Source organism: Harpia harpyja, chromosome 3 (assembly GCF_026419915.1).
Source record: "Harpia harpyja isolate bHarHar1 chromosome 3, bHarHar1 primary haplotype, whole genome shotgun sequence".
In the NCBI taxonomy this organism is placed as follows: domain Eukaryota; kingdom Metazoa; phylum Chordata; class Aves; order Accipitriformes; family Accipitridae; genus Harpia; species Harpia harpyja.
In genome coordinates this window covers 74,547,252-74,574,195 of record NC_068942.1, presented here as the reverse complement: position 1 = coordinate 74,574,195, position 26,944 = coordinate 74,547,252, and the positions used below count along the sequence as shown (strand labels likewise).

Genomic DNA, 26,944 nt, shown 5'->3' with positions numbered 1-26,944 from the left:
TATGTTCCTCTGAGTCAGGCTTCAGGCAGGTGGGCAGGAGAGCGCATGGCTGCTCATGCTGTGGCTTGCCTGCATTTGCTGTTTGTGTTCTTTCAAAAGTGGAGGATGTGCCAAATGAACTGAATTTCAAAACCAAATAGGTTTCAGTATGTTCATTCTCTTTTAATGCGTCTGAGAAACCATTGCGGGTGTTTGAACAAGTACTTATTTTCTTAACATGTTGTGAAGCTCATATGCCACATTACTGTTTTGATTTTATTTTGATTGTAGATCCTGCCCCAAACTCCACCCCCCCGCCCCCGCCCAGTGACTCTGCTAATTTATTAAGTTTCATATGAACATTTAAAAGTTTCATGTGAAGTCAGATTCGCTTTGGTTTTGTGTGTACTGCGGGGTGGTCGTGCTGGGGTGCAGTTCCCAGCCTCCGAGCCCTTGCCACGTGGTGCTTGCGTGGTGTGGGCGCATCACGGTGTGCGTCATCCCCCTGAGGACCTGCTTTCCTTTGGGAAGTCATCTGGGTTCAGGAGCAGTAACAGAGACTCAATGTATTTTCGATGATTGGGAGCCAGGTCTAGCAGACAGGCTGGGAAATACACCTGGCTTGCAGTTGGCATGTTATTATGCAGAATAAAGAAAACCTCTTGTTAAGATGCCTCACGTTGGTCACCTGTGCATCTTAGCTCTGAACCCCGATGAAAACCAGTGTAGATGTTTCGGTCACCTCAGGCAATGATGTCTTGAATTCTGCCTCATAGCTCTGGGAAATCTGGGAAAAGTTTGTACCTGGAGGTAGTATCTTCTTCTATCAGGCCGACTAGTATAGCTGTAAAAATTAGACAGTTTCCAGGTTTCTGGGCCCTTCTTCATGTCTGAAAAAGAGACGTCAGTTTTCAAAACTAAATATAGGATGAGAGCAGTTGCTCAGAGTTTAATCTGAGATGGCACAATGATAGAACATCTTGAAACAAAAGTAGTTGGTACCTGTGGAGGGAAGAGGGAAAGATCATAAAATTTTCTGAATTTATCCTGTATATTTGAATTAGTTCAGTGCAATTTGTATTGTGAATCTCAGCTGGCCATAGGTTTGCTATGGTATTTCATGTTCCAACATGAACATAGAAAGTCCACTGGAGAAGGGAGAGAGTCATCATAACATTGCACCCTTAAGGTGATGTTTTGGTCCTTCTCCACAGCTGTGTAAGTCATAAACCAGGAACCTTTCCCTTCCTTCAGCCCTCTTCCACTGTGTGGACCATCTGGGTCGGGTTGGGCTGGAGACCTTAGTCGGGATGATTTTGTATCTCTTGCTGGGTTCCACGTGTTGTTGGATGGGTGTATTACGTCTGGTCAGTGCAAGCGGTTGGAAACAGCATCCCTGGTGCTACCTGGTGAGGATTCCCAGCGAACCCTCATGGTGATACACTGTGTGGTTGGGCAGGTGGCTATTAAATAGGAGCTCAGCAAGCAGCTGCAGTATGTGCAATGTTTGGCCTCCTTAAATGCAGGGTATCTCCTCTGCTCTCCTCTCTGTAATGATCTCTCTTCCTCAAAAATAACTCTGCTGTAGGTACCTTCTACAAAGTCTTTTCATTTGGCTTTTGCATGTGGTAATTCAGTTTATAATTGCCTACATCAGCTACTTTGGGAAATCTTCCACCTTTGTGCTATGGTGGCTGCAGCAACAGCAGAAGGTTTCTCACAAACTGCTTATGCAGACAAGGCTTAGGTGCAGAGCCCAAGTATTAAGAAAAATTTAGTGTATTTTTGCTCTGCTTACAATTGGTATTTGAGCAGTGTGAGCTTGTCTATATGAATGTTTTATGGAAAGCATAGTATTTTAGCAAATTTGCATTACAAAGACGGCATGTAAGGTACTGGGTTAATGAGTCTGAGGCAGTAAAGTGCTTAGAATAAACACTACATTTGACTGTTTTTTTCCTACAAAATGTATTAATTTGCAGAGACATTTAAGCTGAAATCTGTTTAAGTCTTTGCAAACTGCTTCTTTCTTATTCTCCATGATAAAAGTGCTTTATAGTGAAATCTCAGTTTCAGAGATGGAGACGGGTACATCAGTCTGTCCATTTTCCTGGCTGTGCAGCTTCCCAGCATCCTCTCCATGCTCTACGTGCTCTTTCCGATTCTGCAGTTCCTCAGAACAGGGCACCGTTTCCTTTAGGAGACTGCCACAGTCAAATATCATGGGCTTTGTTCTCAAGAAATAACACTCTTTGGTGTAAAATTTCCCTTTGCAATTTATTTTTATGTCCCTTTTATACCACTTCAAAAAATTTATCATCTTGGTGTTTCTGTCCATTTGCTGGCTGTCACCCTGTCCTTCCCATGTGATGCTGCTAGGCTGTACACTGCCAGTTCATTTCTTCTTGCCACATAAATCAAAAGTTGTAAACTTAATTCTGGCCAGGGCTAAAAGTGAGGAAGGTCTGATAATAAGAGAGATAAAGGTAGAATACAGGGTTTAAGTTACTGACTGACTTTATATAACTTCCTCTTCGTAATCTAGGTGGTGTTTGAGACCTGATTTAGTTTTTGTTTTGAATCAAAATTCACATGCAGTCATTTAGGGCAGTAGTTTCAAATAATGTATGTGAAGTGGGTGGTAACACGCTCCTGCACGTCCTCATGAAAGTAAGCGGCTTTTGCAGTGAGAAATCACCGTGCATGTACCATCTTGTGCTTGCTTAGGCACCCAGGCAACTGCGTTCGCTGCTAATTTCACCAAGAATACATGAGAAAGGTTTTGTGCTTGTTCACAATTAATAGTTTGCTCATTTATTGCTCCTTGTATTTATGCCTCCATTACTGCTGCAGGCATAATCTGACATTGGCTGAGGTTGAAAGATGTTGCCATTGATTTCTGTGGGTGTTAAAGACCCCATGCAGACAGTGTTCATTGATCGAATAGTTGTCGTCCCTGTGTACCAGCGCTTTTCAACTTCTTACTCAAGGAGGATATGAAAAGTGGCTAAAGATGAAGTTATACAAGACCGGGATGAGCTCATCCTCCAGGGTCTTTCTTACTCTTTTCCTTTGGATTTCATCCCCTGCAGCTGCCAGCTCCCACTTTGTGCTTTGTCCTGGCCTTGGGGCTTCCCTGATCCCTCCGTGAGCAGACTCAGTTCCCTCACCCAGCGAGGAAAAATGCATGTGTGTGTGATCCCCCTTTTTTTTTTTTTTTTTGGCAGCAGACTGGTGCCAGCAGCACTGCGGGCAAGGAAGTTTGCAGAAACTTGACATTTCTAGCAGGGTCTGAGCTGCCGCGGAAGGATGCTTAAGGGCCCGCAGGCTGAAAACGGTCGGAGGATGGCTGTTGGCGGCCGTGTGTGCCAAGGAGAGTTGTTTGCCCCATGTGGGATCCCAGCTCGGATTGCGGTGTGGCGGGTGGCAGGCTCACTGCTCTCGCCGTTGCTGCTTCGTTGACGGAGGGGTGTTGACCTCCTCTGTGTGCTGGTTTCTTCTTCTAGCGTCCTCCTTTCTTCCTCAGATTTTGTCTGAGTACATCAGTGCCAACTGTTTGAAAATACATAAATGTATACGTTCATATAAAAGTATACAAAAAGATATAATCAGTAATTAGAGAGAACATTATGAAGCCCTATTAAATCATAATTACTGCATACATGAGAAATAAAGCTGCTGAGTTTAGCACTAATTGTGTTACATATGCAAAGTACACTTGGTCATCAGTGCAAAGCATGTGTGTCCCCATCCTGATTGCTCTTCTGGCTCTGGCTTCAATGCTGCAGTTGCTTTGGTGGTTTTAAGCCGCAGCTGTGGAAATGAGCAGTGTGTGTGACCTGCTTGGTGCCACCTTCCTTGTGTGATGCCTTCCGAGCACTCTGAGGGTTTGATCTTTGTCTCTGTGTGCCATTTGCTCATTGGAAAATATTTTCTGTGGCAGGACTAGCTCCTTCCCAATTTTGAGATCCAAGCCATAAAAACCTTGGTATGACCTAATCTTTCTAATCTAGCCTCTATATGCCTATGTTTGGCAGTCTTGATAGACTGTGTCCCTGATTGAGCCTTCCTTATGCTGTTAATGAGATGTGAAGAGCTTGCTGCAGCCAGCATGGTAATAGAAGACCACCAGCTGCTTTGAATGCAGTTGTTTGGTACCTGAAGTCTTGGGTATGAATTACAGATGACATGATTTTCTTACTCGACTGTGTATGTCACTCACACACAAGTATTGCGTGTGCATGTGTTACTCCAAAATCTGTGTACACATTTTTTCATGCAGGATCTTTGCATTTCATTAAACGATAGGAATGCTATAAATTCGTTCCATATTCATGCCGTGAGTAACTAGGAAGGTTAAGGGATGAAAACTAATCATATAGTTTGGCTGAAAGATTTCCAAACAAATCTAGAGAGGAGTTTTGGAGAGAAACCTGCAGTTTGTTAGAGGCATCAAGGAGAAAAATTTGAGTGAAAACATAAGCTGAATCATGTGAACACATTTTTAGAACATTTGTCGATGTTTAAGGAATTTTCCAAAGGATTGGTTTATCAATACAGATATTCCTTATAGGAAAATGTGTGTCGTTTTTGTCAGAAGTCTTGATCAAAAAGAACTGCCCCAGAGTAGCGGATGCTGTGGTTGGGAGAATGTGCTGGAGAGTGGGGTTCGGGTTCCTGAGCCGAAAGAAGCAGACCCATCTCTTAAACCTTACTTGGCCACATCCCATGTGAATGAATGCCCTTAGCCCCTGGCTAACCAGCCTGGCTGTCCTGTTATCCCAACTGTTTCAGGGGGGGAAGTCTCATTATGCCCTTCTCCATTCTCCTTCTTCTTTCTTATTTTTTGTTTCATAAAATTCTGGTTTGGAATGGGAGATGTTTTAAAATCTTGAAAGCTTTTCCAAGCTTGGATTTTTTTTTTTGCCTGACTCCAGCTTCATCCCGACTGCTCAGTGGGCAGTGGGCAACGTGTCTTTTCTGTCTTGAATTCTTCCAATAAAAGCATGATGGAAAATCAGTTTTATTTTCAATTTGAGTAGCGTCAAAGCCCTACATTGCTCTTTGATGAGAAGGCTCACCTGCTGCTTAAGGCCTTATCCTTCCTTGCTTTGAGGAGAAAAAGGCAAAAAAGCCGCTTTCTCTTCTCTCGCTGCTTCAGCCGTCTGCTGGCTGCAGGCTCTTTGGAGAAGGAGGTGGCAGCAGGGCTGTTTCTCTGGTTCGGAGACACGCGACTGGGAGAAGAGGATAAACGTGCCGGACGGGGGCTCTGGTGCATCATTCTGCGTGTTGAAATTTGACATGTGTCAATGCAGCAACACACACTGCTTTTTGATGGAGCAAAGAGAAGCCATCAGCCCGAGCAGATTTTTATGCATCGTTTTCCCTCATGTTGAGGGGAAGTCCAGGTCTGCTGTCATCTGCTCTGCCTAGGCTTAGTCTTAGGCTTAAGGAGGTGGAAATGTCCAGGAGCACAGAGCTGGGCAAGCAGGGAGAAGAGGAGAAGCTCAGCTGGGGCTTTGGGAATGGTGCTTTTCCCGTGCCTAAATAGCAGAATTACGAAAACAGTCATTCCCCAAATACTAAGGGAGGGTTGTGTTTCGTGGTTGACTTGATGCCTCGGCATTTGTAGGCGCCAATCTAAGATTTTCCTTCTTTTGGGACTTCCTTTCAAGGTTTTCTCCTGTCTGCACTCCCTAGCGTCTGAAAAGATGCTGGTTCTCAGCATGGGAGATACTTTCAGGGGCATTTATTATTGCTCCTGTCTTTCTGGGGGCCAATTCTCACGGAACCTGTGGAAACGTAACCATCTCAAGGATCACTGCCCCGCTCCTAAGTCTTGGTTGAAATAGGCTGCGGGTTAAAACAAGACTGGGGGTGGTGGTGTTGGGGGGTGACAACACAGGCACCTACAGGCACAAAGGAAACCTGGCTAAAAAAACTTAACTCCCTGCTAGTATGAGAATTATATGATATTTCCTTTTCTGCACCTGCCAGAATTTGAGCCCATTAATGCTCACAGTTATTTGCTTAGGTGGCCAGTTTGCAGAAGAAACGGACATTCCTGCCCCGCCCTGCCCTTCTGCCAAAAAGGAAGAAAAGTCTTTCACTAAAAAACTCACTGAAAACTGAAATTGTTCATTAGAGAGTTGCAGAAAGTGAAATGCGTGGAGGCTACAGAGAGGACGTTAAATTCGCATGGAAAGCTACCTGCTCAGGAGGATGTTATTTGAACAATTCATCACGGTATCTGAAATGTCAGGAGTGGAGGCCTGGGTTCAGTTCAGGGAGGCTTCATGGTTTCAGTTGTAATTGAGAATAAAGACTTATTAACCTAGGTCAAGGAGCCACAAAACATGCCCTTGGAAGAAGGAAATGCAGCGCAGAGAGATTTGCAAGGCTTAGCTACTTTGGGTTTAATATGATGGGTTATAAATACATGTGCAGTGCTGTGGTGGATCCTGACCACTTTGCGTTTATCTTGCATCTTCTAAAAAAGCTGAAGTACTTTATTTTCTTGTGGTACAGGTTCAGCTGGTAAAGGCAATACCTGCAAACTGAAAATGCACCAAAGCAAACCCTTTAAAAGGAGTGCTGTTTTTGCAAGGTTTTAATATTTTTGTGTAGCTGTTTGTTGTTTTGCTTTTGTTCAGTAGCTTTGAATTTAGTTTGAAAAATGAATTTCTATATCCTCTTAAGGATTAACTTCATCACACCCCTACACACTTCATCTGTTTTGTTTGTTGGTCTGAAATCCGCGGGACTGTCATAGTAGTCAAGATAAACATGCATATGCACAAGTTGGACTGTGACTTGCGTAGATGACCCTTGTAATTGGGGATTTCAGATATGGCACTACAGACTGTTGATGAAAACAGTTATGAGTTTAGCCTTGTATAATTGTAGTTTGACATTTTCGGTTTGCTAAATGCTTTCATAGCTAAAATGGATGTATTATGCAATAGAGGAATAATATTAATGTTGACACTGTTGGCAATTAAAAACAATTTTGGAAACTGAAGTTTACTACTCCTGATTGCTTTTGAAATAATTTGTTTTTCAATGTTACTTTAGGATTGGTTCATTTATTAGGTCTTTTTTCTAGTGTGACAATGAGATAATTGCTATTTATTTTTTATCCTGTAAGCAATTATAATCAAAGCAGCCAAATATAGAGTCGTCTTTGACCTGGAATCAGAGTGACCTGGCAACATGAGGCTACTGTAGTCTTCAGCTTTTCAATTTAATTTTTTTTCATACTCAGCCACCAGAATGCATTCGGTAGGGCTGATAAAATTGCGTTTAGAGTTTTTGGTGTTCATTAATTACAGTGGTGCAAAGGCATAGAAACTAGCAGATAAGACCAGCTTTGGGTTGGGTATTAATAACAAAAATCGTGATCTTTTATCTAGGATTGTGTGGACTGTATTGGGTCAAGAGTGACTGAAGCGGCCAGATGAGGAGATGCTGGCAGGCTGCGTGGGGAGGGGTAGTTGCAAATTAGGGGGGGAATTGCAAAGGATTGACTCTAGGGATTTTTTGCAGCCAAGTTTTGCTAAAAGGAAGCAGAAAATACTTTCTTTTACTTTTAAAGTCAGCAGTTTAAGGTAAGGCTCAGCTTTCATATTGAAATGTATGTGTACACCTAAGATTGTAGAAGTTGTTTTCTGTGATGAAAGACCTGGACATTTACAACTGGGTAGCAGAAATAAGGGAATGAATATGAAATGAGAGAGAGTAAATAATGCTGTTAAGTAGTACCTGGAAAGAAATTCAGACCAAGAAACAAGGCTCTTGAGATGGGTATAAACGCAGAAGCCAGAAGTAAACAGCTGTACAGTGGGTGGAAGGATACCATTTTTCAGCAAATTCACTACCTGAATGCCGTGTTTGATTTAGTTACGGTGGGGAAGCCACTGTGTACTCACAGATGGGAAGGAAGTAAAACAGTGCTCTGTGACCAAATTGTTAACACTTACATAAGAGCAAGGCAAATGACTGATTTTGGAAGTTACGTTTAATGGCCCTTACCAATTTCCTGCTAACGGTAAAAAATGCAAATCCACATTACCATAGAAGCCACGTATCGAAATGCAGCAACATCCGTATCAACATGAAATTGTTTCACCGGTGGTGGTATTGTATTCTGTCAAAGTTTTTCATTAAATAAAACATACTTCAGTGGGAAGTTGCTTTTCCCTAAAGTCTCTCTTTGCACTTCAAGCCAGAGTTTTTGCACTTAGTGGGACTCCTGCTTTCCATGCTACCACCATGCCTCATGGCTCTGTAGCTGCTGCAGAACTAACACAAAGCTCCTGGGCTAAGTTCTTCCCCAAGAGCAAAGATAAAATCCCTGTTTTACACTGGTTGAATTTGGCCTCCGGTTTTAACGTGGAGCGTGTGTGTCGGGATGTGACATTGCGAGTGCTGCTGGCCGAGGTTAAGTGTCTCGCTTTACTGGCTCATCCTCCTCCTATCTGCTGGCGTTACTGCATGTGTAGTTGCCTCCCTCACCTGGGTCTGTCAAAAATGTCACAGGTTCGTGCAGCCGTTTTTAATAACAGGGTCATTTTGACAGATGTGTATTAGGGAGTGACGCCTTGGCCGGCACAGCAGCAGGCGGGAAGGGGCACGGGGGTGAGTCAATGACGGCAGAAACCAGCTCCCCCAGTTCAGCTGGGGTTGGAGGAGCGCTTCGGACCGTGTCACTGCGGCAGCAAAGAACATGTATTTTAGAGGCTGAGAGTGGCGTTCGTGCTTGTGCTGAGATATCAGTGCTGGAAGGGTTTTACAATCCATCAGTGAACTGGAATGGGCAATTTCAGAGATGCTGTTGCCCGAGTTAATTTTATATGCAGGGTCTTTGTACTGGGAGTAAGGTTGATCTTGAAGTTCAGCTCCAGAAATGCAACACTTAAAAATCTGTGAGCAATGAAGAAGTTTGGTTTAACAAGGTGGGGAGGGAATTCAAAAAGGTACGCTGAATTCTCTCCTGAAAAAGCCTTCTTTAAATTTAAAAGTTTATTGCTTTGTCTCAACTTTCAGAAAGCTCACATGAAACTTTCTTGCCTTTGAAAGCTTGATAAAAACTCTTAAAGTACTTTGACTGAAACAGAAATTTTAATAGTGAGGCATTTTGAACGTGGAACGATGTTTGTGGGCAAGTAATTTAAACAGGTACTAATACGAAACAGTGTTGTACTTGAAAGGATACAATCGGTGTACACACACAAACTGGGTAGAATATCACTGGGAGCAATAAAATCTAGGAATTCTTCATACTCCTTTCATTGCAAGCAATTTTTATGGTATGGCTTGTGAAGCGATTGAAATGCAGAGAGCTGGCACATCGCTAGATTGATAATTCCTCCTGCTACTTACAACTTATTCTCGGTACAGATGTCCCCAATTCTTTTTTTCTATCACATTAAAGTTTCTTGTCTGCTTCAATTTCATGCCTGCCTCAAACATAGCATTTCTTGAAATTGTCCCTCCAATTTTTTTCCCCCCTCTTTAAAAGTTTATATCAGATGAAATCTAGCTGCTGTTTTTTATCGTAAGGTTTACACTTAAACTTTTAACAAGGTCGTTTTTAAGAACCGTCTTCCTTGAGAGAGCACTTGGCTGATCCATCAATAATTATGTAGTAATAAAGCAACTGTGTAAAAATGGCACATACGTGCCAAACAGATTGGTTTGCAGAACCACTGACAAAGATGAATGTTTATTACATTTTACTACTTTTGGTTCTGCAGATGCAATACAGCTATTTTCTTTTTGGCGTAAGCATCACAAAAAGTAATTTCCAATTGTGGAATGTTTATGATAATAAGGATGTATAACTAGGGAGAGCCCAGACTGACTTTCAAATACCAGCATGAGCTTGTGATGCCGGTAATTTAGAAAAAAAATAAACAAAGAACATTTTTATTTTCTTTCTTTTCCTAACAAATTTTTTAAGCAATCAGTGGGACAGAATACACAGGGAACCCTGCAGTGTTGTGTAGTTACTCTTCTGAATTAATTGCTATTATATTAATTGTTGATTCCCCAAAATTTGGCAAGCTTCCTCATTCTCCTTGCTGCATCCAAAGATTTCTACTTTTAATTTTACTACAATATGGAGAAGAATGTAGTGTCTAAAAATAACATGAAAGCCTGAAATTGTTGTTGTTGTTTCCTTTCTTTTTTTTGAAGTGCCAGTACAATTAAGGCTGTGATTTAGATGACTTTGTATTGTTAAATCTGTCCTCTTCTTTTGGGCAAAATGTGGAATAACATAGTCTGCAAGTTTTTATGGCTGCTAGATGCGCAGCCATTTCGGTCAGTCAAGCTGGTTGATCACAGTGTCACCGCAGTGATGGAATGGTCTCTTGGAAGCAGCTGAGAAACACCTTAAGAATTAAACTTTTGTGGATGCAGACATTGGGATCCCTGCACCCACAGCCTCCGGCACGGCCTCCTCTACTCCTGTGTTGGATTTTCCCAGGGTGATGCCGGTGGGCATGGATGCCTTGGCACAGCCGCGCTGGCTGCCTGTCAGTGGTGTCCTAGCTATAAGGTGCTTTCATCAACTTGCAAACCTCTTCTGGGCAAATGCCAAAAGTCATGGGTTCTCTGCCGTTGCTGCCAGAAATAGTGACTCGGCCTTATCTTGGGTCCACGACGCCCAGTTCAGAGTGAGGGGTGCAGTTGGTCCTGCTCCCAGAATGCTCCCGAGTGGCATAGCTCCAGCTTCGTCCCCTTGGTCCTGGGGGCGATGGCAGAGTTGAGGTCCCCGTGCCTGGTTCGTCTCAGCAGGAGGTGAGGAGCTATTCCACAGCCCAGTTTGCTGCCACAGCCCTCAAGTCTTTGTGGCAACTTGTAGCTACGTCAGCAAACGCTTTCAACCCAGATCATTCATTTCAGTTGGCAGTTGTTGACGGTAACGTTCCTTTGCTTGGCTTTATTTTAGCATTTAAAGATTTTGATGTTGATTTTGATGGTGTGATTGCATGGGAGTGTTTTGTCTGGACTTTAGTATTCTCTGCTTTATCTTGCTAGTAAGATTCAAAATCTTAACTCTTTCAGGAGACAGGGCTTTTGTCTGTGTACCTTGCTAGCTCTTCCCTCATCGGTCCATTCTGTCAGCCCATTATCCCAGGCTTATTTCAATGCACAGTTAATGATGCTTAAGTCTGCTGTGGAGAGAGTTTACTTAGTTAAAACTAACATAAAGAGCAGTCCATCCTTGTCTTATCTAAAGTAAAAGAAATAAATAAAATATAAATAAATGTCTACTCCATAGGAAGGGCCAGTAGGTCTTGACAGTAGGTTCATATTAGTAATGAAATAGTAAAAAGTTATCCAGAGCTTACTTTCAGAAGATAACTTTGGTTTAGTTAATTCAAAATAAACTTTCCTGATTTCAGAGAAATCAATATTGCATGTAATGCTGAATGTGTTTAAATGAATTGGTACGTGAAATGCACATCCCTCTCTCCAAATAGGCTGCGGACATGTAGTCATGTTTCTGAGAATTGGTGCCATAATACAGTATGTTATGGTGAACTTAGATTAAGCCTCATGGGAAAGCATCGTTATTCAGTTAATTAAAGAAGAACAACTTTGATACTATGCCATATGCTGTAAAATAAAATGGGAGCACGGCAGAAAGAGCCATGAATCCTTTTAGTGTATGTGAGACTGAGCCATGATCTGTGACTTTCTTCTTGCCTCTGCAATACCGTGTTAAGTAGAGGCCTAATATATTTAAATAAAGAATTAATTCCATGTGGATGTGAGACCTTATCTTTTCCTGTGCTCTCTTTGAAACGTCTTACCAATCTACCTGGTTTTTGAGACTTACTAAAATCTTTCCAAAGTCTTTGCTCCATTCTGCATCTAATCAACTTTTAAACAGGGTCCTTTGTGTGCCTGTAACCTGGAGAAGACTGGCAGATGGGTGAGAAACTGTAGAATCAGCAGTACGTAACCTAGCTAAAATGACATATTAAATATAGTCCTGTTACTATATAAACTTTATATACAAGTCAGATGTTGAGATTAATCAGAATGACAGGTTGTACAAGCATATGGCTGGCCTTTCTGATAGCCATTAGCTTGAAAGGCTGGCTTTGAAACCAGCTCCATTATTTATAGGTGAATCATGCTGCTGGGCTTTGTTGGGAAAAGGTTATTTCTCCAGATCCACCGAAACCTCCTGTGCACGGAAGTGCCTTTTTCCACTGTTCCTGGAGAATAACACAAATTATTCTCCAGGAACTTCTCCACAACTTTCTTCTTTTGGAAAGTTGTGGTGTCGAAGGGCATTCCAGCGCTGTAATGATGGATCTCAAGCATATGGAGTACACATGCTAATTACGCTGTGCTTACGGTTCAGTCTATCCAAATGCCAAGGCATTGGGGCCTCAGAGCTGCTGCAGGCAAAATGTTAAAAGCCTTCAGCACTGTCTACTGCGCATCTGGGAAAAGGTTCGCTGCAGTCCCTAAAACATCTGGGGAGAGGAGGAGGGAACACATGCATGTCCTCTCGAGGAGTCTGCTGCAGTACATGTGCTGTCTGCAGCAGGACTGTGCCGCAGTTCGGCCGGATGACCAAGCGAGCTTGCCATGCTCCGCTGTCACCTGCAGCCACCCAGGCAACGCCTATACTTTGGACTGCAGAGGTCCTTATATGCTTCATATAGCTGCCTGAATGGTCCCAGGGGCAGGGCTCCTATGAGAGCTCTGTTTGGGTCCAGAGCAACACAGAGAAGTACTTTACCACCTACCTGTTTCTCAGCCATTAGGTCTGGTCAGAGACAAAAAGATAGCACTTCATCTAACAAGAAACAGCGCAACCTCCATGATTTTTATTTAAAAGCATGGTCTGTCCTGGCTGTGGCCATCTGTTGCATAATGGACTGACGCTCTTAAATGGATCTGCATTTCTGTAGCTGCCACCTTTTAAGAATTCAAACCCATGTCTGCTGCTTCCAGGTTTGTAACTCCAACTGGTGGTCCTGGTCACTGAACCAGAGTCAGGATCTTACATGTGTGATCTCTCTCTGCCCCATGCCTCTGATAGTCCTGGTGGCATAAAACACTGCCTGGTAGCTGCTGTGAATCCAGCCCCCAGCCACCGCAGAGGCTTCTTCCTTTGGGCCAGGTTCCCACCTAACTGCTTTGTTTACAAAGCTTTTGCTTCTTGCAGGGGAGCTTCTGCTTTTGCCAGTTACTCTATTATAGTAATAATAAATAATAATAATAATAAACTTTTACCTTCTCTTTTCTCTCTCCATCTCTGTAATTCCCTGCTTGCCATTTCTCATTAGCAATGAAGGAAGGAAGAAGCTGGGTAACAAAGTGAGAAATTTCTTACCTCATAATTTTCTTTCAGTAAACAGCTTCTCACCATTCAGCCTGCCCAGATAGCACGGTAAATGGCCAGGAGACAAATTGATTTTTTTTCTCTAAATAAAGACTCCGGTATATAATTTAATATGCTATATTGTGATGTTGTCTTAATACTAATAATTGCGTACTGAAGCATTTCTGCAGTCTGGGTGGTTTCTGGTGGCTGGCGCTGAGCTTGTCATCGGATCTACCATAGACGAACTCTGAACCTCAAAGGAGGGGGTAGGAGTTAGCCCACCTTTGCTGAGAGAAGGTAAGGGTGATGATAAGAAAATTATAAGTGGGAAGTTCAACTTGTTCCTCTTTCTCACTCGTCTGGGTGAGTTACTTTGCTAGGCTAATTTTAACCTGGAGCAGCTCTTTGGTCCAGACCACAGTGCTGGGAACAAGAGGAAGACTGCTTCTTTAATGGGAGAGCTGACACAGGCCAGGTTAATGTGGATGTGAGTCTGTGGCCTTTGGATGCCCAGCGCTGGCCAGTGTGTCTGTTCCGGAGGTGGGGAGTTGTTGGGTGGGAGTGCAAAGGCAAGTGTGGTAACTCTGATGTGGCAAAAGATGTGTCGGAGTTAGGCTGAGCTCTGGTTTGCACTTCCTTGTGACAGTTCAACCATTTCTACTTCTGCTAAAGGAAAATTGCCCTAATTTTTGGGCCATCATTTGAGGCAACTGTGACTTTTCAGTGATGTCCTAGGAAAATAAGTTAGCTTTGCTTTTGAGTTCTGATCAGTCAAATTAGCCTTAAAATGTTGTATTGCAAGTCTCCTCAAATTTTTCCTGTGCCTTTGTAGCTTAAAAACTGTGTGTGTATATATGGCCGTATATATTTAAATTTCTTCCTGGTGGAACAGAAATTGATTCATGGTTAAAAAAAATACAGATAAAAATAATCCAAGCAAAATTCTAGGATTTGCTTTCAAGTTCTCAGTAGTGCAGAGCTCCCTGTCTCGTTCTATTTGGTGCGGGGAGTGTGGCACGTTAGAGGAGTAGATTTACTTCTTAGTAAAACATATGTCCTTCTGCTGGGGTGGCTGAGCGCTGGCCAGGCAAGGATCCTGGGCTTGCAGGGATGGACAGCAGAGCATTTAGCTCCCACAGCAAGACCTGGCTACTTAACCTGCGAGCTGCAGTTGCAGAAATGATGCTTCAGCACTGAAACATTAAACCAGCTGTTCCCTTTATGGCTGGCTCGGGTGTAAAGTGCTCTTGCTGTTTTACATAGTGGTCTGGCAACACGGAGAAAGTGAGCTGGAGACTGATCTGAGCCCGGCTGCCTTTGCTGTCGGCTCTCCGGGGCATTGTACAGCCCTCGTCCTCTGCAAGAGATACGGCGGTGCTTTGCACTTGTGGGGTTTGGAGAGGGTAACTGATTAAGATGCTGGTGGGTTCTTCTGCCTGGCCTCTCCCTTTATATAAACTGTTACTGTTGGATACCCCTGCAGAGATTTAAAAAAAAAATGCAGAAAATAGAGGCCAGAAGGCACCAAAAAGAAGGAAGGGTGAGGGAAGGGAAAGGAGAGAAAACATGCCAAGAACAGCATAAAAGGCAAAGGAGGAAAATACAGCAGGGAATTGGTGATCAGACGGAAAAGAACAATAAGTAGGGGAAATCTCTCTTTATAGTCTCCATTTTTAAAAAAGTTCATAACTGCTCAGGCAGGAGGGGGTGAATATGTGGGCGAGCGCTGGGATGTGAGTGTGATGCACCTTTGGCAGGCGCGCTGTGATCAGTCTTGGCGTTGCTAGACGCACAAGTCACGAGTTGGAGAAGACTTGTGTCTGTGCATGGAAGCTCGTACCATTTCTGGGCTTTGGAGCTGAAAAATGGCATTCGTGGTAGCTAATTACTATGTTTCCAGGTGAATATTTGTCAAGTTGATCGTTGGTGGTGTAGGAGTCGGTCAGAAAATCAGTATTGTCTCAACATTGTCATCAGGAACGTGAACAGTACGTTACCTGACAACGGCCTGTTTGGAGCGCCGCGGCCGATCCCAAGAACGGAACGTGCGGTACAAGGCTCCTGGAAGGTACCTGGCTAGAGCCGTTAGAGATAACCGCATAGCTACTGTCAAAAAGGATGGATTGCAACTGTTGCCATACCATCCATGAAGAAATCATGAACTTTAGACAAACTTTGCTTCATTATAATACCAAAACACACCTCCTGGTCGAAGGCTACCCGCCTCCAAGACTTACCACGCCTCGGACACTGACCCTGCGCCTGCGTGATAGCCTCGCTCGAGAAGGGCAGAGACTCCTGAGGCAGAGGTGGAGCAAGGTGTGTTACTAAGCATAAAAGATGACTTCTGAACAACGGAAATGTGAAGCTTCCCCACCAAGGACCACGACGATCGACGACGCAGCATTAGCTGGACCCGGGACCGTTAGGACGTCTTGAGATCAGCGGTGGTAGCTATAACTTCTCTTTCTCCTCTCTCTAAACTTAACTTTACTTTTCTCCTTTCTTTTCACCCATCTCTAACTATCGCGTGCCTCTTCACAGGCAATACAATAAAGTTTTACTGTGTGATTATTGCTACCCCCTTTGGTGTTGGTCACCTTAATTTTGCACTTTCGAGATTGTAGCAAATGAACCATCACGAGTCCACCGAGTGGACCGTGACAGATGGTTACTGGTTTGATCAGCAAAAAATAGCTTCTGCCGTATTGTTGAGAACAGCCGTCCTCTGAGCACTTGGTCATTGCAGCAGGGTTGCGAGCTTAAAAAAGAACGATGGGTTGCATCAAGTAGGTTGCGCAAATTATGCTCTTTTTCATTATTTTCAAAAGGTGTTGGGGGGGACATGAACGTTATTCCAGAAGAGGAACATCTGCTGCTGGTTTTGAGGACAGTGTCAAGATGTTCTTCATTTCAAAAGCTTAACTTTCAGCTGTATTTATTTTGGGAGGTTGAACGGATTTTTTCTTAAGGGCCTTTTTATATTGCTATGTAGTTCAATAAGCACGAGCTTACCTCTAAAGAAAAATCTTCAGAATGAGAATAGCATTTTTTATTGCTGGTCTATTTTTGTACTACCTGCTTTAAAAAACATATATATTGCAGGGGGATTTCTGGAAAGAATGGAGTAATTAGCAGTTTTTCTGATGAATTAGTGTTTAAGTTAACAAATTTCCATGTCTGTTAGGCTAGTGGCATAACCTTTAACTGGATATAAAATGTGTGGGTGCGGTTTGGTTAGATACTCCGTGGGCTGCGAGGTGAAACAATAGCATTTGTTTCAGTGTGGATGTGCTGCCAGAAAAGCAGCAGGGTTGGTGTGGTTTTTTTCTTTTTTTCTTTTTTTTTTTTTTTTTTTTAAAATTGAAATGTAATTTATAAAAAATATGTTCGGTATCTAATAAAAGTTCTGTGAGAGATGACTGACTGTAGGAAGAGCTTTTCTCATAATTCATTCCCATATATCATTAAGCACACAAATTTGAAATTCTGTTCCTGTGATGGGATAATTGTTCTGCGACCGCCGTACGAAGGCGGCTAATGCAGGAAGGCTGTCGGATGTTAGTCAGCCGCTGCAGGACAGATGTAACACCCGGAGCTTGAGTCTCAGTGTGAGGAAATAGAGATGCAGGCACTTAATAAAGATGAGTTTGTAGTTCTGTGCCAGGTTAAGGCCAAATCTTGTAGAAAAACCTCCTTCTGCCTACAGCGACATGGATGAGCCCGATGCAGTGACAGCAAACCAGCTCCTCTTTGCTTCTTGTTCCTCCTTGTTCCTCCTCGCTCTGTGAGAAGGTCCTGTTTTCAGCAGATGCGAAAGAGCTAATGAGCTCGTACATCCCCGCTTTTGGACAGGCTTACCTTGTACAGCCGCTTTCTCACGCTTGCCATAGTAGGGTATGTAGCAGATAGGTGGAATTTTTTTGTTTTTATTCGATCGAGACTTTTCCCTCTTTGCCCTCCGTTTGCACCCTGTTGGGCTTTGCCTCTACACTTACAGTGCAAGTGTGAGGAGCCGGCCGGCGGGCACTCTGCAGTGCCAGGGCTGTGTGTCCTGGTGCTGCCGGGCAGCCCGGCGCCGGCCAGCAATGCCTCCTGCCATCCCTCGTCGGCAGGAACAAACGTTTCTGGGAAGAAGGGGCCTCACTCTGCGTGGTGCGGTGTGTTTGCTTTCTCTGAAGGAGCTAGCAGGCTGGAAACTTGGCTTCGGCTGGAGAGGACCCCTTAACCTTGCCTTGGCAGAAGGAAATAATAAAGTGACAGACTTCATTTATCTTTATGCTGTATGCGTGGCCTCGTGTGCTCCGTACGCCGTCAGACCTAAATCCTGGTGTCAAATTGGCACTATGAAGGAGTAGACTGTAATTTTCAAGGTGGCTTCAGGTACAATAAAATAAAGAACGTTTTCACTTAAATACGAGCATCCACATCATGCGTTTTGTGACCTTATTTCGTCAGTAACTGCAATTAATTTTGCTCTGTCCTTACATTTTGTTTTTGTGGCATACTTCTGTTATGACGGCGCATGATGACATTGCCAAAAGTGACCGGGGGGGAACCAGAGCCCTTGGCAGCCGTGGGGTGCGTGCTGTGGGCTGGGGGCACGGCGGGGCCAGCTGGGATTGCACAAAGAGGCGCCTTATCCAGAGCAATGAGATCGGCGACAGCTTAAAACTGCCAAGAAAGATAACCTCCCAGCCTGCTCCGAGGCTCCTAGCCCCATAGTAATAAAACTCGCAGCGTACCCCGCTCCTACGGCCCTGCAGACTCTGCGCACACCTTGATGCGCCGCGAGTTCATTTGCACCCCCGTTGATCCTCGTACGCCGCACTTCGTGCCGCGCTGCTGCTGCTGCAGCATTTTCACATCCATTTCTCTTCCCTACCTGATTGCTATGGCACTTTGTCTGCCCTGTGCCGCTGCCGCTCCCCTCCCAGTTACCCACGCTTAATGACTGTTCTCTTCACGCCCCTTGGTAAATCAGTTATCTTCCCCTCCAGATGGGTTCTTGTCCCCTCTGATCAGCTAATCAATTATATTCTGGTGCGGTTGTGCATTGCCTTTTTTGACACTAAGCTACCGCCTTCCCTTCGTGCTCCTTGCAGCTCCCAAAGTGGCACTGGCACCGCTCATCAGATTTAGCTGCAAAAGCATTTCTGTCCCGTCGGGTTCCTCCGATGATCTGCGGGAGCTTTCTGTGGCTCCCGTTGTTTTTAATCCCTCCCTGGAGAGCAACAATCAATCCCAGTATTTCTGATGCCCTGGGCTCACGTCGTTTGGTTTGTTGCTTAAGGATTTTTGTAGTGAAAAAGCTCCCAACTATTTTCAGATTTTGTCGTACTCTAGCCTCGAAGTATTTCTTAAATGCTGGGGGGGCTTAGTGTCTGGTTTTCTGCTGAATAGGTGGAAGGGTTCTTTGTTTAAACTCTTTCAGCTCTTTGACTGCTGCGAAACGGTGCGGCAGAGGGTCTATTTGCTGCGTGGGACCAGAGCACCAAGTGCCTTCTATTATATCTGCTCCGGAGGATTTCCTGGGAAGTGTTCAGCCTCCATTTCTGTCTGTAAGGAAATCCTCTTATCTGGGCAGAGCAATAAATAGTGCTGCCTCCTGTAATAGAAACAGAAAAACACATTCTTCACATGGCTGTTTTTAAAAATGTGGAGTTTAAAATATAGCAGCTGGAATGATTCTTCTGTGATAAATCCCCATAATAGTGTGCTATGTATACATTTAACTAGCTGCACAGAGGTAGGGAGAGGGGGAGACGGTGTGTTAAAAGAGGGTTTAGCGTGCATTTAGTAATGACAAGTACAGTAAATAATCCTATAGGTCTACAAACCTAATCCCCAGTGTCTGATTGTAGCCCTCGCGTCTACTAGAGTCTGTTGGAAAGACGTTAAAAGGCTGTAAAGAAAGGACTTTTAGGGGTTTTTATTTTTAAACATTGGGGGAGCTGGCTGGGTGAATGATGATTTTTAAGTGGCATGAATGTAGTTGATTGGGGACCTTGATGGGAAGCTCTAGAAGTGCCCGTCCTCCTCCGTGTGCTACGCGGACATTAGGTGAGGATGGAGTAGGCTGCTCCTCGCTGCCTTGCTCTATGCTCTTCCTGACGGTACTTGCATTTAAGAACTGGATTGGGGCAGGGGGTGGGTTTGTTGTTTTTAACGCCCAACTTATTTTTTGCCTGTGCCCTGCAGTAAAGTGGTTGTTTTTCTTAACAGAAGAAATCCACGATGTCTAAGAGCTGTGCCACGTGATGCTACTGCTTTTAAATAAGCTTTTAAGAGGTTGGACCAGATGTTGGCCACATCTGTGTTTTTATTTCGTTGAACATTTCATTTCGACCCTTTTAATAAGAGAGAAAACGATCATTTAGAATTGTTTTGAAAAGTTTAGCAGCTGGGAAGATCTTTCTGGTATATAAAAAAGCAAGGGGTTTACTTTCTGTGCCCTGGAGTGAGCCGTATAACATCGAGCAGACGGATATTTATGGCTGGTAGGGTCTACTCATGTTGGAAACGATTGCCGTGGAAATTTTCAGATCAAAATGGATGTCTTGTGTTTTGAATTGGAATTCTGTAACAAAGCATGTATTTTTTTCTCAGTGAAAGTGTTAAACTAGGGATTTGAAGGCACCTTCTCTTCTGAAAAACCCCTTGCATTTAATGAATGCCTATCGCCTTGGCAGGAAAAAGGACGACTTGCAGGCAGAGGGATATCCTGCAATTACTCCCTCTACTGCCGTTATGGGGTCTAAGAAATGCTTATTATGTGTAACTTGCTTCTGGATTCTTCTCTGCAATTTACCAGTTGGAGAATGAGTTTTCCGTCCCCGTTGCTAATTGATCCAATGAGAAAAACTGGCACCTAATTCAGTAACAAGTTATATTTAAAATGACATGTGAAATTGTTCATGGTGCCTGAAATTACATCGTTTTCAGTCTGGCATATTAGGACTGTATAAGGGAACAGACACCTACTGTACTGTGACATATTAAATTTTAAACCTCTGATCCAAAAATATAGCAGGGTATAGGAGGAGCGAGGTGTTTAATGATGAATAAAAGCAGTGCCAGCTTGACTTCAGTGGGTATTTTTATTGTTCTTAAGATGCTGTGGCGGTTTTTGCAACAAATAATTTTGGGATGCGCAGAATTTTATGTAAAGTTGAGCAGTGACTTGAGTCCAGAACAGTTCTGTCATCACTTCCAAATTTTGATTTTCAGCCCGCAATTTTCAGAACTTCCTAGTGGTTTTTGAGGTTGGCTCCCTTTTTCTTTGTCCCTAATTCCAAGCTGATATCTTAGTTTATCCGGTGCAATGAATATGAAAAAAAACAAAGACTCCTCTCTTTGCTCAGATAAACCAAGTTGAAAGTTGGTTTTTTTCCCCAAAATAACTTGAGGAAACAAAAGGCAGATAACATAAAGAAGGGGGAGACCGTGCCCCCTTCTTTCCTACAGCTCAGTGGTTAAAGTGCTTACCCAGAAAATGGGAGACCCAGTTCGAGTCCCATTTCTGCACAAACTCCTTCCAACCTAGGAGACAGGTTATTCTGGCCTGGGCACACTTTTACGCTCTGGTGTCGAGCTATTTTATTTTGTGTCATGAAACGTTTCTTGGGTCCAGGTGGACAGTCTCCTGGGAAGTCATCTCAGACACTAGACTACAGCATTTACTCCTTTCCTTGGTGGATATTTAAGCATTTTTCTCCCTGGAAATTTATATCTCGGTTCCAGCAGGAGAGATGTGTAGTGCTGTTTTGCAGAATACCCTGGACTCCCGTGGGTGATGCGGCATACGGCGATTCCTCTCTGCACTTTGCATGATTACGATTTGCTAAAAAAATTCCAGTGAGTGATATTAAAGAGGCAGCAAACCACCGGGATGTATCTTGTCACCTCGCTTTTCCTCTCCAGCCTCGAGCCAGAGCGTGCTTTGCCATGTCCTTGGGTGGCATCCCCGCCTGCCTGGTAGCGGGGTGCCTGCACGAGGAACTGGTGGCCCTGGTGTGGAAAGTTCTGCTCTTACTGCACTATACAGAGATCGGACCAGAAGAAAAGCACGTGTACTGAACAATGATATAGTTATTATAAGATCTTTTACACCTCTAAAGTATTTGGGGGGAAAAAGGTTGTAAAGTAAATCTGGTGCCTGGGACTAAAGTACAGTTAGTTTCTAAATGTAACGGCAATGAGAAATGTTCCTTAAGGCCCTTTCAGTCATACTAGCATCACATTATCTGAATTGGTAAAGTTGATATTATGTTTATGAGAAAAATCTCAGAAAAAAGAATCAAAGCACAGTATTATGCTGTTCCTTGTGACGGGACATTTTCTTTGGGGTGAAACCCATTTCGCATGTGACTTGGTATGGAAAGTTTAAAACTTTCTGTTGGTTGTTAAGGTGGATTTTGAAAAGACATTTGTAAGCGCTTGGTGTCCGATACCGGTAAATGTCTGTTGAGCTGAGCAGCCAGAGCCTTTGCACCACCCCAGGAAGCACAGCCTTCATTCCTAACCAGGTGTTTTGGTGGATTCCTGGCCCTGTGATTTCACCTACTTCAGGCAACTGGTTTAAACTCCTGAGTTTCGCCAAGCAGAGCATCGTTTGTATCTTCTGGGAATGCTCGTAATTCCTACCTTTGCTTGTCTTCACCATTTGGTACTCCTCGAGGCTCTGTGTAGCCATAACCTGCCGTTGGATCAAAAAGCTGCAGCTGCCTTCCCCCTCCGCCGGTCCAGTGCCGCGCTGCTCGGGAGCTCTGCTCCGCGAGAAAGCACCAGACTGGGGAATCAAACCATTCAAAGGTCTTGGTTTGTGGGGAGGCACATCCCCAGGACTGGGGAGCAGGAATCATGAAGGTGCCAAGCTGTTCTGCACCATTTCGGTTTTAATTTCTTATTGCAGATTGTTGAAACTTAATTGTTTTCGTTTTTTCTGCAAGTAAACTGGTTAGGTCATCGCTTGTCTAGTCTTGATTAGATATAATGGAAATGACCAAGAAGATGGCTTCATTCCCCACCATAAGTCTTTGTTGAATAATTTGTTTCCTTCTCTACCTGGACTGCATTAATAGTGTATTACTACTGTACATTAATGTGATGTGGAAAATCAGGTTTTGCTGCTGTATGCTGGGCCAGTCCCAAATTAGGACTCAGTTCTGTGCTGTTACGCTTTTTAATGAATAGAATATTAAAAAACTTAGCTTTCAGAAGTCTTAATAAATACAAAACTAGAAAAACGACAGTGAAATTGTAATTACAGACAGTCATTATTGTCTAGACCCTTCCATAGCTTTTAAGAGTTACTTTAAAATTTGGAAATTTTTTAATAATTCCCATTTTACAGATAGAAAAACTAATACACATTTTTTTACAGAACTGGTATGAGGTAAGTGGTTCAAATGATGATAGATCAGAATCAAGAAGAAAGCTATGGCATGACTGTTGGCATGTTGTGTTATTCACTGGTCCACATTGCTTCCCTGAAAACAGAAAATATTTTCTAAGCCGTAATTTATGGATAAATTGTTGACCTGTAGGCTCTGACAGAGAAATTCATGTTATAATGAAAGAAAAAGGGTCACCTTTTTAAAATGGTTTCCCCAGCTTCCTGCTGAACATTTGTGGCTGTAAATTAAAATGGGAAAAAAAAAAAGGCAACTGGAAGTGTCTGACAGATTTTTAGTACTGAAGAAGACTGTGCTGATTCCTGAATGTTAAATGAATACAGTGTGGTGAATTTGTGTGTGCATGTACCCCCATATTGAAAATACTCAGCAACACGTTAAACCTCCTGGATGAACATGGAAGAATGGAAATCTCTGAAGGATGATCGTTAACTTACCATAGAACTTGAATTGCGATAGATTCTGAAGAAACATCTTCCTGATTAAAATGTGTTTTTTTCTGTAGGTGAGAATACAGGAGATGGTGAATTAGATCTGAGTGGGATCGACGACAGTGAAATAGATCGGGTAAGGTGCCCTCTTATCCTGGGTGTCTCTGCATTTGGATATCTGAGAAAGACAAAATGGTTCTGATCTGGTTTATCCTCTCCCCCACTGCCTCTTCACTCTGATCCATAGAGAGGTTCGAGTGATTTCGGTGATCTGAGATCAAAACTAATGTTCATGCAAGCCTGTGAATTTGGCGTTCCTTGCCCAAGTTATATATATATGAGACTGCTGCTGCTGTTCGCTCTTACCGTGCTGGAATAATTATGTTTTAGAATGTCTTTTATTCTGAAGAAGGACTTTGAAAAGTTTGGTGGAGCTCTAAATTCATTATTTAATTAAGATTTATTCAACATAGAAAGCTGCCATGGAAACCAAACTATAAAACCAGCATGTACAGCTTCTGTGTTCTTTCAAAGATTTCTGTAACGTTTTCTGGACTTATTATTATTTGTGTGGCAGTGAAAGATACCCTTTACCGTATAGCCTGAATATGACAGACAGACAGCTGTGGAAGACGGCTTGTTGAAAGCCACACAGCAGGTCAACGCTTGAACACGCGACAGAGTCCAGCTCCCCCTGACTCTGAGCCTGATGCCCTCTCCAGCCACCACGCTGGTTTAAAGTGTAATTTGAACAGATAATGCCAATGCTGAAAACTCCTTTTGGGGTAGAAAATCATTGAGAGCGGTGAGGTCATGTATAAGTTACTGATCTGCAGAACATTGTTGGCGATGGATGAAGGAGCAGGAAAATGCTGAGCTTGACTTCAGCCATGAAGTAGTTTTTGCTCGGCTGGGCGTTAGGAAGGGTCTTGTGAATCGAGCAGACGTGGTATGGAGGGAGCGGGGAGGCTGAAGGTTTTCAATATAGCTAGTCCATAATTTAAACAATCATGGGGGAAGAGCAAGCACATTTTCTCCTCCTCCTAGGCTCTGTGATGAGGTCATAACTCTACTTTTATGATCTCATGTTCATTTCCATTGCAATAGACTGTAATATTGTAAGCCCAAGATTATGAACTCTCTAAAAGTGTAAGAAGGATGGATAACTGAGCTAGGAGGAAGCAAGTTTTACTATTATGGCTCACTTTTAATAGAAGCAGATGAAAGAATGAAAATATTGGTCTGATAAACCGGGACTTGCACAGCTGTTTGCTTGCCTTGTTTGCCCTCGGAGGAAGGACTCCTCCCTGCATTAGTTTCATTTGACTGGACTTATTTTTTCTCATAAAATCCTATATATACATTTTACTTCAGAGAAAATCTCAAATGCCTAAACCCATAAGATGGAGAAATCTCAAATTGTTTTTCTTGCACTTAAACATCATTTTACAAATCTTAGGTCTGCTGCTTACAAATAAAGTGTCTTGTTCATGAAGGATGACCCAATTTGTCTTCTCCGTTCTGCAGAAGTTCTTTAGTCCCAAACAGCATCAGCTGTAGAGAATTTTTGTTTCATGAACAGTTGTGCTAAATACTGGGTTTATTTTTACATTTAAGTAATTGAAGAGGAGATCTATCTACCAACTTGCCAGCCTGCCTGCTACCTACCTGTTTGTTTATTTCTGTAATCCATCTGAATAGTTCTAGATGTGTTTTACAGCTCCACACCTACTAATGATGTTACCAAGACTAAGTGGAGTTAACTGAAAAAAGCCTACATGTGGTTACTCCCAACTCTCTAAAATGCAGAGGACTGAAACTCCAGCAATCTAAGCTGGTTTCATTCACACAGATGTGGCCATTGAACTAATAATCTCAGTAACTGTGCCTAAACCTTTGCAGAAACCTACTCAGAAGACACATGTTTCTGTTTTGGTAGCACAGGGCAATGGTTCCCATACTGTTTTGAATTACAGACCACCATCAACACACAGAATTACTTGCAGACGATCATGTTGTCATGATACCCTCCTCTATCATCTGAAAAAGATCATAAACCCAGGATCATTTTAGGTTAATTACAGACCACGTACGATGAGTCCTGGATGGTTTTTGGTCACCCCATCATAGTTTGGAAACCAAGCACTGTTTTTTGAAAACATGTCGTTGTTTTTTTCCAGCTTTAGAAGTTACTAGAAATGCTCTCTGAGTGTCACATCTCAGTCATGTTTTCTTTCATTAATGTATTTTTAAAAACGGAATGTGAATTGACCTTGCCAGTGGTTTTTCAATTCAGTTTTGCTCTATGGTTTTCAAGTTGATTTCTGAAAGTAGATAAACTTGTTTTGTCTTTTAGTATATACTTAACGAAACAGAAGCTCAGATAAAAGCAGAACTGTGGATGAAAGAAAATGCAGATTACTTGAAGGAACAAAAAGGTAAGTATATAGGACTGAAATTCTCCTTTTGGCCAGTGTTGCTAAAATATGCAGTCTGTGTTATCTTCATGCTGGTTACCCTTTTGTCATCTTTCAGAAAAGGAAGCAAGAATAGCAAAAGAGAAAGAACTTGGGATTTATAAGGAACACAAGGTATTAAACTGTGTGCTAATTGTGTCTGTTTGAAAATGTCCTGGAAATTCATTACATTTGCTGATCAACTCCATGTAGGATGTATGGGCATAATGGTACAGGTCACCACTAAACGAGCAAAAGCTGTTGTATCTCTACCTGTTATTGAATTACAAGGCTGTAATTTTTCAGGTGGTGAGTAAAACACTTTCTTGCCCAAACTTTTATTTTAAATTACTATTATGAGAAAATTCTGTGCATGGCAAAGTCAGAGCTAGCTCTTTGCATTTATGATTGCTGTCCTAATTGCTTGCTTATTTAAATACAGGTCTTAAGACGTGCCTTTTTTTTTTTTTTTTTTAACGTGTGCATGGGGAATTTGTTTGTACTTGCCATAACTTCAGTAGCTTTCTTTGCTCTTACAATAATGATTTCTTTATGAAGAACTGAATAGATCCTTGTTACAGTCACTTGAAGGAATATTTTGTTCTACCTTTCATAAAGAATGCGACAGTTATGTTAACAAATGGCATGTCCTGTCTCCATGTTTAGCAGTTTAAAGAAGCCTAATTGGCCGTATATTCACAATTTATGGCATTAATATTTTGTGTAATTGAGCAAGTGACAAGTCAAATCTTCCACACGCAACTAAAATCCATGTTAGTTTTTAGTGCGTATATCCTCTATCTTTTTTCCGACTAATGCAAAAGACAGAGTTTCCTACTTCCCCTAGGTATTTCAACAATAAAAACAAAACCAGACAATGAAATACTGTTTTATGCTTCAGAGTTTCTCATTCATCCTGCACTTACGCAGACGTGGCAGTCTACCAGCAATTTTCAAAATTGTGTAACTCATTTGCACCGCCAAGTAGCCCAAACACCCGCTTTTTTGTTTGGGCAACACAGGAGTTTTTCTCTAACTCTGTATCATTTCTGACAGCTCGAATAGAACTTGATTAATATAGTGCTTTCCAATTTCAAGGTAGCACTTGACCCATGTAGGTAAACAGAGGGCCTATTATCCATTAAAAAATAAATCTCCTGCAGAGCTTGGTGTTAAAACCTTCCTTTGAAAAGGAAGATGTCAAATGAGAAACAGAGGTTGGTTTTTTTTTTTCCCCGTACCTACCCAGGCATGGGACACGGCTAGAAATGTTCTCCGGTGTCCTTTCTCTTTGTCTGGCTCTGCACA

At 42.7% G+C, this 26,944-nt stretch overlaps 1 protein-coding gene across 4 annotated transcripts in view; it reads left to right on the top strand.

The window, feature by feature from the left end:
• The window catches only part of BRF1 (BRF1 RNA polymerase III transcription initiation factor subunit), a 178,306-nt gene that overhangs the window by 105,797 nt on the left and 45,565 nt on the right, over positions 1 to 26,944 (top strand). For all 4 annotated transcript variants that reach the window (XM_052783394.1, XM_052783393.1, XM_052783395.1 and 1 more), the window contains 3 exons: positions 23,255 to 23,316; positions 25,537 to 25,618; positions 25,716 to 25,771. In XM_052783394.1, the coding sequence (XP_052639354.1) occupies positions 23,255 to 23,316; positions 25,537 to 25,618; positions 25,716 to 25,771 (200 nt within the window). The remainder of the gene's footprint in view (positions 1 to 23,254; positions 23,317 to 25,536; positions 25,619 to 25,715; positions 25,772 to 26,944) is intronic.